General features: G+C 25.6%; 2 protein-coding genes across 2 annotated transcripts; both read right to left on the bottom strand.

The window, feature by feature from the left end:
* Nucleotides 1-2264: 2264 nt before the first annotated feature.
* Nucleotides 2265-4100, bottom strand: OCT59_024014 (uncharacterized protein; the record flags this gene model as incomplete). The annotated part of the gene is made up of 8 exons (XM_066135114.1): nt 2265-2470; nt 2572-2871; nt 2945-3062; nt 3143-3271; nt 3356-3486; nt 3621-3699; nt 3793-3852; nt 4062-4100. 8 exons carry the CDS (start codon nt 4098-4100, stop codon nt 2265-2267), a joined length of 1062 nt encoding a protein of 353 aa, XP_065991170.1.
* Nucleotides 4101-10041: 5941 nt separating this feature from the next.
* Nucleotides 10042-12208, bottom strand: OCT59_024013 (uncharacterized protein; the record flags this gene model as incomplete). Its single annotated transcript, XM_066135113.1, has 6 exons — nt 10042-11045; nt 11116-11464; nt 11570-11754; nt 11846-11897; nt 11978-11997; nt 12064-12208. 6 exons carry the CDS (start codon nt 12206-12208, stop codon nt 10042-10044), a joined length of 1755 nt encoding a protein of 584 aa, XP_065991169.1.
* Nucleotides 12209-12721: the final 513 nt, after the last annotated feature.

Raw genomic sequence — 12721 nt, 5'->3', positions numbered from 1 at the left:
TTTAAAGTTTAATTTATATGTAAATATTATATAAATATGTGATAAAAATATTTTAATAAACTTCTAAAACGAAAAATGTATTAAATCATTAATCGTGAACTATAATAAAGAAATATTTTGGAAGGATACTATTAGAACACTCGCATGTGATATTACAAAATTATAATAATTCTGGAAAATCGGTAGATTAATTGGAGCTCAAAAAAACTTTAAATGTTTTATAATAATAACAAAGAATTAGGAATTTCCAATGGATATACTTTTCGGTTGTGAACATTGAAATGTAAATTTGTGTCATTTGGAGAAATATCTTTATCTAGCTTAAAACGTCTTAAAGCTAATATTAATTTATGTTTATTAGATTAATCAAAAGAAACAAATGTGCAACTAGTAATAACTGTAATTAGTATTCTTCCTGACAATATTTTTATGAAATTGATGATGTCATAAGTTTTATCAAATTTTAAGTATTTAATCTTAAGGTTATTAATTAATTCTCGATATTTAAATGTATTGGCCATAGATTATTTTTTTGATAATCGGAAAGGCAGACATCCTTATCAAAAATATGAAGCAAAAAGTATGTTTCTTATATTTGCCATAACTAGTACAATTTAATAGATTTATCAAAATTTAATTGTGGAACATTATAAACTTGTCAACATAATTTTTAATGTTATTTATTATTGCTTAGTGTTAAAAATACAGATTCAAGTTCCTAATTTATATAGAATTATTTTTTTTGATATAACTAAACAATCCTAAAGATAGCAAACATCAATATAATTTTAATTTTTAAATGTTTTATCGTAATAAAGAAAATATATTTCTTCAGTTATTAAAATAATTACTATCTGACATTTTTGTTTATAGAAAAAAAATGATTGCTTAGTACCCGTTATTTTACAATGAAATTTTTGAAATTCTTCTTATTAATTAACTTCAATCATTTTTGAATATATTCAAAGTGAGAATAAAGCTGTATAATATTTCAAAGGCGAGTTAGTAATTATAACTTATTGGTTAAAATGTAGTTGATGATAAAGTTATTTCTAATGTAGTGTCACTTAAATTAAATTATATACGAGAGTAAAGCATAAGTGTATAATAAATTGTATAATTAAATATTGTTATATATAATTTCTTTTTTAAATACTGAGGAAAGAAGACAGACGGATATTTTCATAATTTGAACAATTTACTTCTTTTTCTTGTCGTTATAATTAAATCTTCAAAAATTAAATAGTTTTTTTTAAATTTTATAATTAATTGAATCACATAATAACATGTGATATATAGCAAGTCAAAACACGCATAAATGTATCGCAGGATACTACGAGATTTACATTTTAAATGCATCAAATACTTAAGCTATACCAAACTCAACTTATTAAGATGGCCCTATAGAATTAATCGATCTTGAAGCAGCCATACAAAATAAAAAAGTTTACATTTAAGATATAAATGTGATATAAAATTTTTTTAAAAAATATTAATGGTTATTTAGCTAAAAGGTAAGGTACTTTATAAAGAAAAGTGTTAGGGATTTTTCTCAAAAAATAAGGATTAAACCTTATTCATTTATTCCTTTTTAAGAGGCACTATAGTTCTAAATGTTTAACAAAAATACATCATTCATTATACTTAATTTAATAATATAAAATTAATATTACATAAATAATTTTAATGAATTCTAGTGTTTGAAATTGCCATGCCTATGTTCCTATATAATAGAAAAATTTACAAATAAATGGAATATTATTAACTAAATTACATAGCAAATTATTTCTAATTCTAATTTTTCTTGAATTCTTTTAATCTTTTTAGGAGCTTTTTGATGTCCTTGTTTAGCAGATTGTTCATACCAATAAATTTAAATCTTTTTCAATTCCATCTCCTTTTTCATACATAACTGCGAGAATAAACTTTGCCATCATATCTCCTAAATTTGCAGCCTTCCGTTGTAATTCAAATGCCTTTTATTTATCAATATTAATTCCAATTCCATTACTGTAACGATAAGCTAACATCGTTATTCCACCTGAAAATTCTCCTTCAGCTGATTGTTTGAATAATTCAAAAGCTCTTTGATTATTTTTATCAACACTATCCCCATTTATATATAGGTGGCCAAGGTTATGCATAACTTTTAAATTTCCATTGTTTGCGGCTTTTTTATACCAGTATGCAGCCAATTTTAAATCTTTTTTAACTTATTCCTTTATTATAAACCAACCTAATTTCATTTGTACACTTGCAAAATCTTAATTAGCTGCTTTTTTATAATATTTAAATACAAGTTTTTGATTTTTTGTAATTCCACTTCCAAATCTATAACATTCTCCAACATAATATTGTGCTAATATATAATTATTTTCTGATGCATTAATAAATAAATTGTATGCTTTCTCTTTATCTTTGGTCGTTCCAATTCCAGTATAATTGAAATAACCAAGAAAAAAGATGGATTCTAAAGTATTTCGATTACTTATAATCGATTATAAATTTCTTTTGAGTTTATAATATGATTATCCAAATAATCAAGAACATTCCGTTTTACCTTCATATGACCTTTATTAACTTCTTCAAAAATGAAATCAACTATTTCGTTAATCTCAGATGTAATGTTTTCATTAATTCGTTCATTTGTAAATATCCTATCTACCTCACTTATATTCATATTAAATAATTCTCCATGCAATGAATTTCCTGTACTATTTGGGGTTGTATTTTTTTCATTTGGTACAGGAACAGATACTATATCATTCTGTTGATAAATTGTTATGTTATCTGAATTTGAAATAAATATGCTTAATTTATTAACAACTTCATGCATAGCTGGCTGTTTACTTGGTTCATTATTCCAACATTCTAATAATTAAAGAAATGCATTTTATTAGAATAATAATTTAATAAATAAATCAAACAATACATTTATATTTACCAGTATAAAGATTAGAATAATCATTAGGAGTATTGGGAACGGTTGTTTCCCTTCGACCTTGTGAAATTTTATACATTAAACTAAAATCATATTTCTCTTCATGAAATGGGGTTTTCCACTTGATATTTCCAATAACAGTACACCAATACTGTATATATCACTCTTCTCATCTAATTTCTTGCCATTCAATATAAATACTTTTGGATCAATATAGGGAACCATACCAAACAATTTTGATTGTGATTTAGATGCTTCATCAATCCTTTTTGATAAGCCAAAATCCGCCAACTTAATAAAATCTTGATGAATCAATACGCTACAGGAATGCTATTATAATATAAAAATAAGAATAAATTAATTATACAGTAATTGTTGAAATCAATATATTATTAATACCGGAAAATGAAATACCAAGTCCCGTTGGATAATTCCTTCTTCATGTAGACATAGTACGGAACAAGCCAACCAGTATGCCAAGTTGTATTTATTATTCCAAGTAAGTCTATGAAAGTTATTTTTTAAATAATCACGAAGTGTAACCACTGTCAGCGTATTCCATTACCAACAAATAATTTTTTGTTGGATTAAATATATTTTCTAATAAAATAATTATTATTAATTATTCATCTTTATATGTTACAATCGTTATTAATTTTTTTTTTATGGATATTCTTACCAGTACTTGACTCATGTTTTGTAATTCCATAAAAGCGAATAATATTATTATGAAAATCTACATGTCGTTGAAGTTCAAGCTAATGGAACGTACAATAATTAGAAAAAAAAATCAAAAATAAAATACTGTATTCAATCGAATTTTTTTTTTTAAATAAGTATAAATGTAATACCTCTTTAACAATTTCTTTTAAGGTAACGAAAGATTTTTCCGAATGTTCCGGAACCAATTTCTTGAATATTTTTAAAATTTAATATGTTTTTTTATTAATGGCTTCTTCAATCCAATTAATCCATTCATTTATATTTTCATTATTTTGCATTTTTATTATTATTTTTACTAATAGAAATAAGTAAATGGAGTAAAACAATAAAAAATTTTTGACGAAGGAAGTAAAAAAAATATTCTATTTATGGATTTGTGTAAATCATACATATATACTAATCTATATCTAAACATTGTGCGACGGTGAAGCCGCATAATCTAAATTGGATCGTCCAGGATTCGGAGTGGCACATCATTAGTCATATAAATTAGCTTAATTGGGCAGGCCCTAATCTCAATACAATTTTGAATTAGGCTGCATAAATAGAACAAATTTATAGCAACGAAATGAAACTAATCCGATTGGTAATTGCAATATAAAAATAAAAAATTTATTAAGCTATAAAAATAATTTAATTATGACAATGAAATTCTTCATATGAGAAATCATCATTGCTTTTTTTAAAAAAAATTTATCAGTTTTTTGGATTTCCCATATGACGAATTTTCTTTTTAAAAATCAGTTTTTTTTGATTTTCCCACGCACACGACGAAAAAAAAATCACTTTCTTTTAAAATAATTTTACATTTAATTTTTATTTTCTAATGCCTGCGCAGCTTTCAACAATTCTTTATATTTCAGAATATAAGGAAATGCCAGGTGAATTCTTCATAGGAATGGCTACTGGATATACAAGATTTGAAGGTGACTCAAATGCTACCCAAATATTTAATATTATAGTGTTTTCCTCTTAACAAAGAAAAACCATTCTATGTATCAAAATTGGAAGAAGGACAAGTCTTATCTATTACAAATTCAAAATTTGGCATTGGACTTGTTTATAATCAAATTGATGTAAGAAATTAAACTTTATTCTTAATTTTTTTTAAATACATTTATTATTTGTTTTAAAATTAAATTTCACACTAATATTATAATTATTATTTTATGTGATTTTCATATTATCTACATGAGGACCCAGTTAATCTTAACCTCTGCCACCATTTTACCTATCAAACCTGAAGATTTACCAATCCATCAGATAAACGTTGTAGGCAAGCTTTGATATTAGATTCAGTACTTTTTACAAATCTTGGTACACAATTTGAAAGTATCATCTCATCAGACTATATGGCTAAAGATAAACTAACTGATATTCCAATCACATTATTCCATTCAAATGGAAGCTGCTTAAAAAATCATACTACGTTGTTAAAACATGGATCTTCCATTTTTTTCATTTTTTTTCAGATGCTTTAACATCAATTGAGGGAAAGTTTTATTTAGAACTACATAATTTTAGTTTTATTTGTATTAACAATCAAATTTTATATCAAAATCTACCAAGAAATGCCCTGGCCTTCTACATCATCATCATCATCACCACATTATCACCACATTATCATCATCATAACCACATGAGTCACAAAATCTGCAATCCATAAAAAAATTCAACAGCATTGTACTAGGAAAACACGAAATTACCACAAAAAAATTTCAGCCAACTAAATTAACAAAATTATCAAATATTGCATCAAATGCACTCACGGTTAGCAGGCACACATGAAATGTGGGCATCAGGATAGAAATTATTTGTTAATCTACCGCAGTATATTTATTAATTGATTACTTCAGATAAAGTAGATTTGTCCGGACAGGGACGATAATTTTCTGTGTTTCACAGAATTTCACAGAAAAATGATGATAATTTTCGCCTGATTTGCAATCATCATAATGCTGGCTGATATTAAGTTTGGCCAGAATTTGTGAATCGTAATGTTGGCCGACCTTGCATAATTCTGACAAAATCACAGAATTTCATATAATTAACCTTTATTATACGCAGAAATCATCCTTAATCACTGGGAACTGCTGAGTAACACAAAAATGTCATTCTTATGATGTCTCATATTGTTAGTCTTGTACAAGTTAAATAAATAAATTATTGCTTCTGGGCTTATTTATATGTGAAATTAGAATTTTGTTTGGAAAAATCTCCTGAAAAAATATATACTGTATATCTAATTTTTGTCTTTAGAATAATCAAAGTAAAAAAAGGTTTGATTTTGGGAAGTATTATTATTGGTTGCACATAAAGTGTTTTATTTATATCTTAAGATAATTTATTGTGATATATATTTTTTAAAAAAAACTAGTAATAAAGGTTAGTTAGTCAGATATTAAGTTAAAAGTAATAAAAGTACTTTATAAAAAAAGGCGTCAGTCAAAAAATAATTAATATTTAATTAAGGCTAAATTTAATAGACACCATAGTTTAAATGTTTAACAAGAATACTCAATCATTGTACTCAATTTAATATAAATCAAGTTCACATGTAACAGTAAAATTTACAAATAAATGGAAGTATTATTAACTAAATTACATAGCAAATTGTTTCTAATTCTAATTTTTCTGAAGTTATTTTGAAATTTTGATATTCTTGTTTAGTTGACTGTTTCATTGCTTTATCTATTCCAGAAAATACATTGACCTTTATATGCTCCAAAGTTATACTAGACAATAAGTATGTAATCAGTAAGCAAGCAATACATATGTTAAAGAAGCAAGTGAAATTTACTAGAAAATTAAGACAATTTTCATCAAGTAACTGTTGCATAAACCAAATGCTTATGTTGCCTTTCCAGATGCTTGTGAACCCATGAGCAACAGAAATTCATCAGCCTTAATATCAAAGGAAATTTCCCATAATATTTGTTTTTGCCAGATCCACGAAGTAAACAGAAGGTACTTGATCTGGTATCTCTTTTTGGTTAAGTCTGGACTGATGATTTACTTTTTCATTTTTTCTATCAGAACCATTGGTCTCTCCATGATTTAAGTTCGTTGAACTGTTTCTGCAAAGCTTGTAAAAATATTGCTATCATATAAATTAATGTATTTAATAATTGAATTTTTATTTATTTAATATACCCAGATTAGGGATGGCAACGGTCGGTCATGGTCGGTCATCGGTCGGTCATGACCGGTCAAGAACCTTTGACCGACCGACCGACCGTTTGACCGACCATTTGACCGATCATTTTTTTTATATTTTCGCAGTGTTTTTATTAAGGCAATTGAAAAAACGTGCGAAAACGTTTATTTTTTATTAAATTATTAATAAAAACGTTTTCACAACGTTTTTTGTTAAAATGATTAAAACGTTTGCAAAAAACATTTTTTTTTAATTAATTATTAATAAAAAACGTTTTCGCGACGTTTTTTATTAAATTTTTCATAAAAAAATTTGGTCGGTCAAACGGTCGGTCAAACGGTCAGTCAAACGGTCGGTCAGAAGTCTTGACCGACCGATATCGGTCACGGTCATGACCGGTCATAATCGGTTAATGACCGTGACCGTTGCCATCCCTAACCCAGATAGGAAAATGGCTATTAAATATTTGTCCTTATGTTACAATGTACCAAATAAAATGAGAGGATAAAACTAATTTGGTATTTTTAAACATTATTATAATGATGGCAATTGAAAGAATCACAAATTTATTTCTAGATTCTAGTAATGCAAAAAGTAAGATAGTAGCAGATTTCTCCTTCAGTATCAGCAGATCTAAATAACCACATAGTAAGATGTGTATATAATGAGAATTTATGTCTGGATGCTCTTCTTCCCTATATGCAAGAAGCTGAGAACATGAGATGTAGCATGTTCACTACTCCCTAAGAATGTGTAAAATACTAACTTTCGATTGACACTTTAATGTTGACACTTTCTTCGCTTCCTTCGTCTCAGATCCAATTCTTTATCGGAAATATTGTTCAAAATAAAAACCATCCCATGTAGCTATTCTCCATTGCGTATATGGTTTTTTTACATGTCAACCTTTTTATATGAATAGTTCTGATAAATATTAATAAAAAATCAAAAATATATTTTGTCAATAAACAACAAGTGATAAATACTTAGTTTGTTAATAAAACTCTAAGTATAAATACAAAATAAAATTAAAAAATATTTTTTGTTTGAATAAGTTAAAGAGTTCAAAGAAATATTCAAATAAAAATTCAAAAACAAGACAACTTGAAGGTGAGTACCAGAAGGAGACTAGATAAGTCCAGGGAATCATTTCCGCATAGTTCCTGTATGGCCAATGCCCTTGACTTTGAATTATTGTTTAAAGAAATAATTTTATAATATTATTATTTAAATACAAAAATGATAAACTCAAAAATTGATCATTTAAGATATTTGACACGAAAATGAGTCTGATTGGTTATGCAAAAGAACGGTAAAACCAATAACTAAACTTTAAACGCCATGCAATAATTATAATGACTCAAGAAATTATGCATTTCAGACATTGAGTATTGACACAAAAATAAGTATCTCATTTCTAAAGTCTGATAGCCAAGTGAATAAAAATTAATAATAATAATGTGAATCATGATTCAGTCAAACAACTTTATTTTAAAAGAAATTTTTTAGAAGAATCTCATGAAAGAGACATTAAAATAATATTAATTATATAAATTGAAATAGCTTCATAATTACTTAAACTGAATTTTTATATACATTAGTTTATGAATATAAACTCACCAAAAAGTATACTATTATGGGAAGTAATATGAACTGTAATTTTTCCTTCTATTGAATTTCACATGAAAAAAATATGATATAGTACTGTATATAAACTTCAATAGAAATGTATGGTGAATTAATGAATTATCCAAAAAGCCTACTGGTTTTCGGGATTGGAATCGATTTCCATAATTAGATCATTAATTTTTGTAACAGGAATTTAACATATTATTAAATTTTATGAATTTGCATTTAAAATAAAACGTTTATTGCACGTGATCGGACTGATCGGTGGTAACTCTGGTCAAAGCTTATAATTCCGGATTAAAAACTTTTTGTAATGCAATTCAAAATTTCGCATAATGCAAAGACATGATGTCACGTGATTCATCATTTCGTAATTCGGGCCGGCACTATAGTTTCGATTTTTTATTCGATAATCGAGATTAATCGATTCTGATCGAATTTTCGATTATTGTTATTGTTTTCAATTTAGTGCGATGACAGCTAGCACAGGACCCAGAAATATATATACAGGGGTAGGGTACACAGATGCGTCGCCATCATAGTGGAATTAGACGGAGTAAAGTTTTGATTTGCGTACAATTTTAGAATTTTTCATCTATAGTTAGGTCATCAAGATTGCGTATTTTTTATCAAAATTTTTATATGTAAAAAATTAGTTTGCGTATTTTTGGCCTAAATTTGGCTAATCTTATTTATAAAATATTTTTATTGTACGTACTTATTTAATTAACCGCATTGTAATATTTAGTATTAATTGAAAGAAATTTCTAATGGTTAAAAGTGTAATTTTAGAAAAATATTATTGAAAAATGGTAAATTCTATTTTTTCACATTAGTATTTGGTTTTATAAATAATAGAAAAGCCATGATAAAATAATTAATAACTTAATGTCTGAAATTTTATTTGCGTATTTTTGCAGGATTTTCAATATCAGGTGTCAATTATGCGTACTACTCATATAAAAAGTCTCTGCGTACAGCTCATAGTAAAAAAATTTTTTGCCACCTGACCCCTATATATATATTTCTGGGTCCTGCTAGCACCCCTATAAAAATATGATTATCAAAAATTTATGAATACCTATTATTTTTCTAGAAAATGTGTACAATAACAGTTTTTTATAAGTAAATTACTCAAATAATTGGGAATTTTCCATAATTTCCCCGAACTATTTTCCAGATAATTATTTAAAAAAATCACGGGTATTCACAAATTTTTTAAAAAATTGATTATTTTTAGAGGTGTTAACAGCGATGTTCGATTTTGGCCAATAATTTGAACAGTTTCATTATGCATTACAATCTGACGTCTTAATAAGTGGAATAATAATAAAATATACTCATTTATTACAATTTTTACTTTTGTTAATAAGATTTTATACATTTTGATTTAACCAATTTTGCTTGGTAATAATACCATTATTATAAACCTGTAATTTTTTTTCCTAGTTAAAATTTTAAAATATAAAGAACTTATTATACCGCTAGATTTTTTTTGTTTCTAAAAATAACCAGGCCAATAATTTCATAATTTCATATTGTATTTCCTATAAATTTTTTTCTAGATTTCTAAAAAGAATTTATATACAAATTAATACTCTTCACTTATTAATTCATCGTACTTTTCTTGAGCTATTTGATCTCCTTGATCAGCAGATTTTTGATACCAATAAATTGCTTGATTTATATCTTTTTCAATTCCTTCTCCATTTTCATACATAAAACCAAGATTAGATTGAGCAATACAATCTCCTAAATTTGCTGCCACTTGAAATAATTCAAATGCCTTTTGTTTATTAACATTTGTTCCAAGTCCATTTAAATAAAAATGTCCTAAATTATTTATTCCAAGTAAATTACCTAAATTTGCTGCCTTTTGATATAGTTCAAATGCCTTTTGATTATCAATACTAGTTCCAATTCCATTATTATAACAAACTCCCAAATTATATATTCCACGTGAATTTCCTAAATTTGCTGCCTTTTGATATAATTCAAATGCTTTTTGTCTATTAACATTAGTTCCTATTCCTTTCTCATGACAATATCCTAAACTAATTATTCCAGAAACATTTCCTGAATTTGCCGCATTTTGGTATAGTAATTCAAATGCTTTTTGTTTGTTAACACTAATTTCAATTCCAAAATGATTAAATAATCCAAGTAAAAAAATTGAATTTGAATCATTCTGATTAATTGATAACCAGTAATAAATTTCCTGTAAAGTTATATTATAATTATTCAGATAATCAATAATTTCATGTTTTCTCCTTTCTGTTTCTATATTTTCGAGAAAGAAAATGATTTCAATAACCATTGTTTCAAAATCATTTATGATTAGATTTGTTAAAATTGAAGGTTCTATTTCTTTTATATTTATCCTACTGAAAGTTTGAATAACTTGTGACATTTTTTCATGTAATGAATTATCTATAATTTTTTCAGGAACTTCAATATTTGATTTAAGTAGTTTTTCACTTGATAATTGAATATTTGCATTAGAATCGTTTTGCTTAAAATCTGAAATAATTGCATTTAATTTAGTAACAACTTGGTTGATAGTTGGGCGATCATCTGGTTCATTATTCCAACAATCTAAATGTAAATATTTGTAATCAATAAATATTATTATGAATATAAACCATAACTATTCAATTATATTTACCAGTATATATTTTTATATAATCCTCGAATATATTTGGAACAGGTTTTTCTCTGAGACCTTGTGATATTTTCATAGCCAAGCCAACATCATGTAATTCATTATAAAAAGGTGGTTGGCCACTAGATATTTCCCATAAGATTATGCCAATGCTGTAAATATTACTCTTTTTATTTAATGATAATTTAATTTTGTTGTTGCTATCACTTTTTCTATTAAAAATTCGTGGATCAACGTGGGTGATCATTTCAAGTAAATTTGATTGAAAATTAAACAATTCCTTAATCCTTTTTGACAATCCAAAATCAGTCAATTTGATAGTATTTTTATAAACTAATATATTGTTAGAATGCTATTATTAAATGCAATAAAGAAAACAAATAGTTAGCGATATTAGATATATGTAACCTTATGGTATAAATCATTAAATTGCAAATAAGTATTGTAAATAACCTACTAAATCATGATGCACGATTTCTTTATCATGTAAATACGATAAAGCATCAGTTAATTGAAATGCTAGATTTAATTTATCATTCCAAGTTAGATTTTCAAACCGTTCACTTAAATAGTTTCGAAGAGTACCACTATCAGCATATTCCATAACCAGCAAATATTTTTTTGAATTATCGTTTTGGATTTCTTTTGAAAAACAAAAAAAAAAATTCTTAGATTTTGCTTAGCTTTATTAAATAAAACAATGCTTTTAAAATATTTATAAAATTGTAAATACCATAAAAACGAATTATATTTTCATGAAAATCCGCTTCACGTTGAAGTTTAATCTAAAGATAAAATAATATGGTAAAATTAGAAACGTAATATACATTAGCATATTTTAAAGACAAGAAATATATATAGTTACTCCATTAATAATTTTTTTAACTGTAATATTAAAATTAAAAAAAGATTTCAACGTTAAATAACTATAAGAGTTTTTCCGATTCATACGATAGATTTTTCCAATATTTTCAAAACCAATTTCCTGAATATTATAGTCATAAAATTTTATTTGTTTTTTCACAATAGATTCTTTAATCCAATCAATCCACTCATTTGAATTATCAATAATTTTAAGCTCAGTATTGTTAGACATATTATATTATTATTTTACAAAAAAAAAATTATTTCTTACTGCGGAAGTCGAAGAAAAAATTTATACAATTTATAGATATTTGTGTTTGACACAAATCCAAAAAAATGAATTTGTGTAATTTGCAAGCCAACAGAAAATTTTAAACAATGGATTATGTCATACTATTACGTATTCCACTGTTTATATTTAATTATTTTGTATAACGCTGCAATGCAGACCAAATCACATGATTATCACTTTTTTTCGCCCATGGCTTAGGGTACTATGATTTATTTGATTTATTTGGTATTGTACTACATAGATTTCAAATATTATTGATTTTTTTTTCTCCATATAACTCAAAAAAATATTCATGAAAATATATTGAAGATTTAAGTATTATAGTTGATGAATTGGTTAATCTAAGTTTTAAAGAAGTAAATGAAGGAAAGAAGAATTCGAAAATTATAATATAAATTACAAGAAATTTATATTTGGTTTTTGAACAATTAAAATGATCCAAATTCTATTTAT

This window comes from Rhizophagus irregularis, chromosome 4 (genome assembly GCF_026210795.1).
Source record: "Rhizophagus irregularis chromosome 4, complete sequence".
NCBI classification, from domain to species: domain Eukaryota; kingdom Fungi; phylum Glomeromycota; class Glomeromycetes; order Glomerales; family Glomeraceae; genus Rhizophagus; species Rhizophagus irregularis.
Note: the sequence above shows the minus strand (reverse complement) of the source record. Positions and strands in the feature narration are given on the sequence as shown.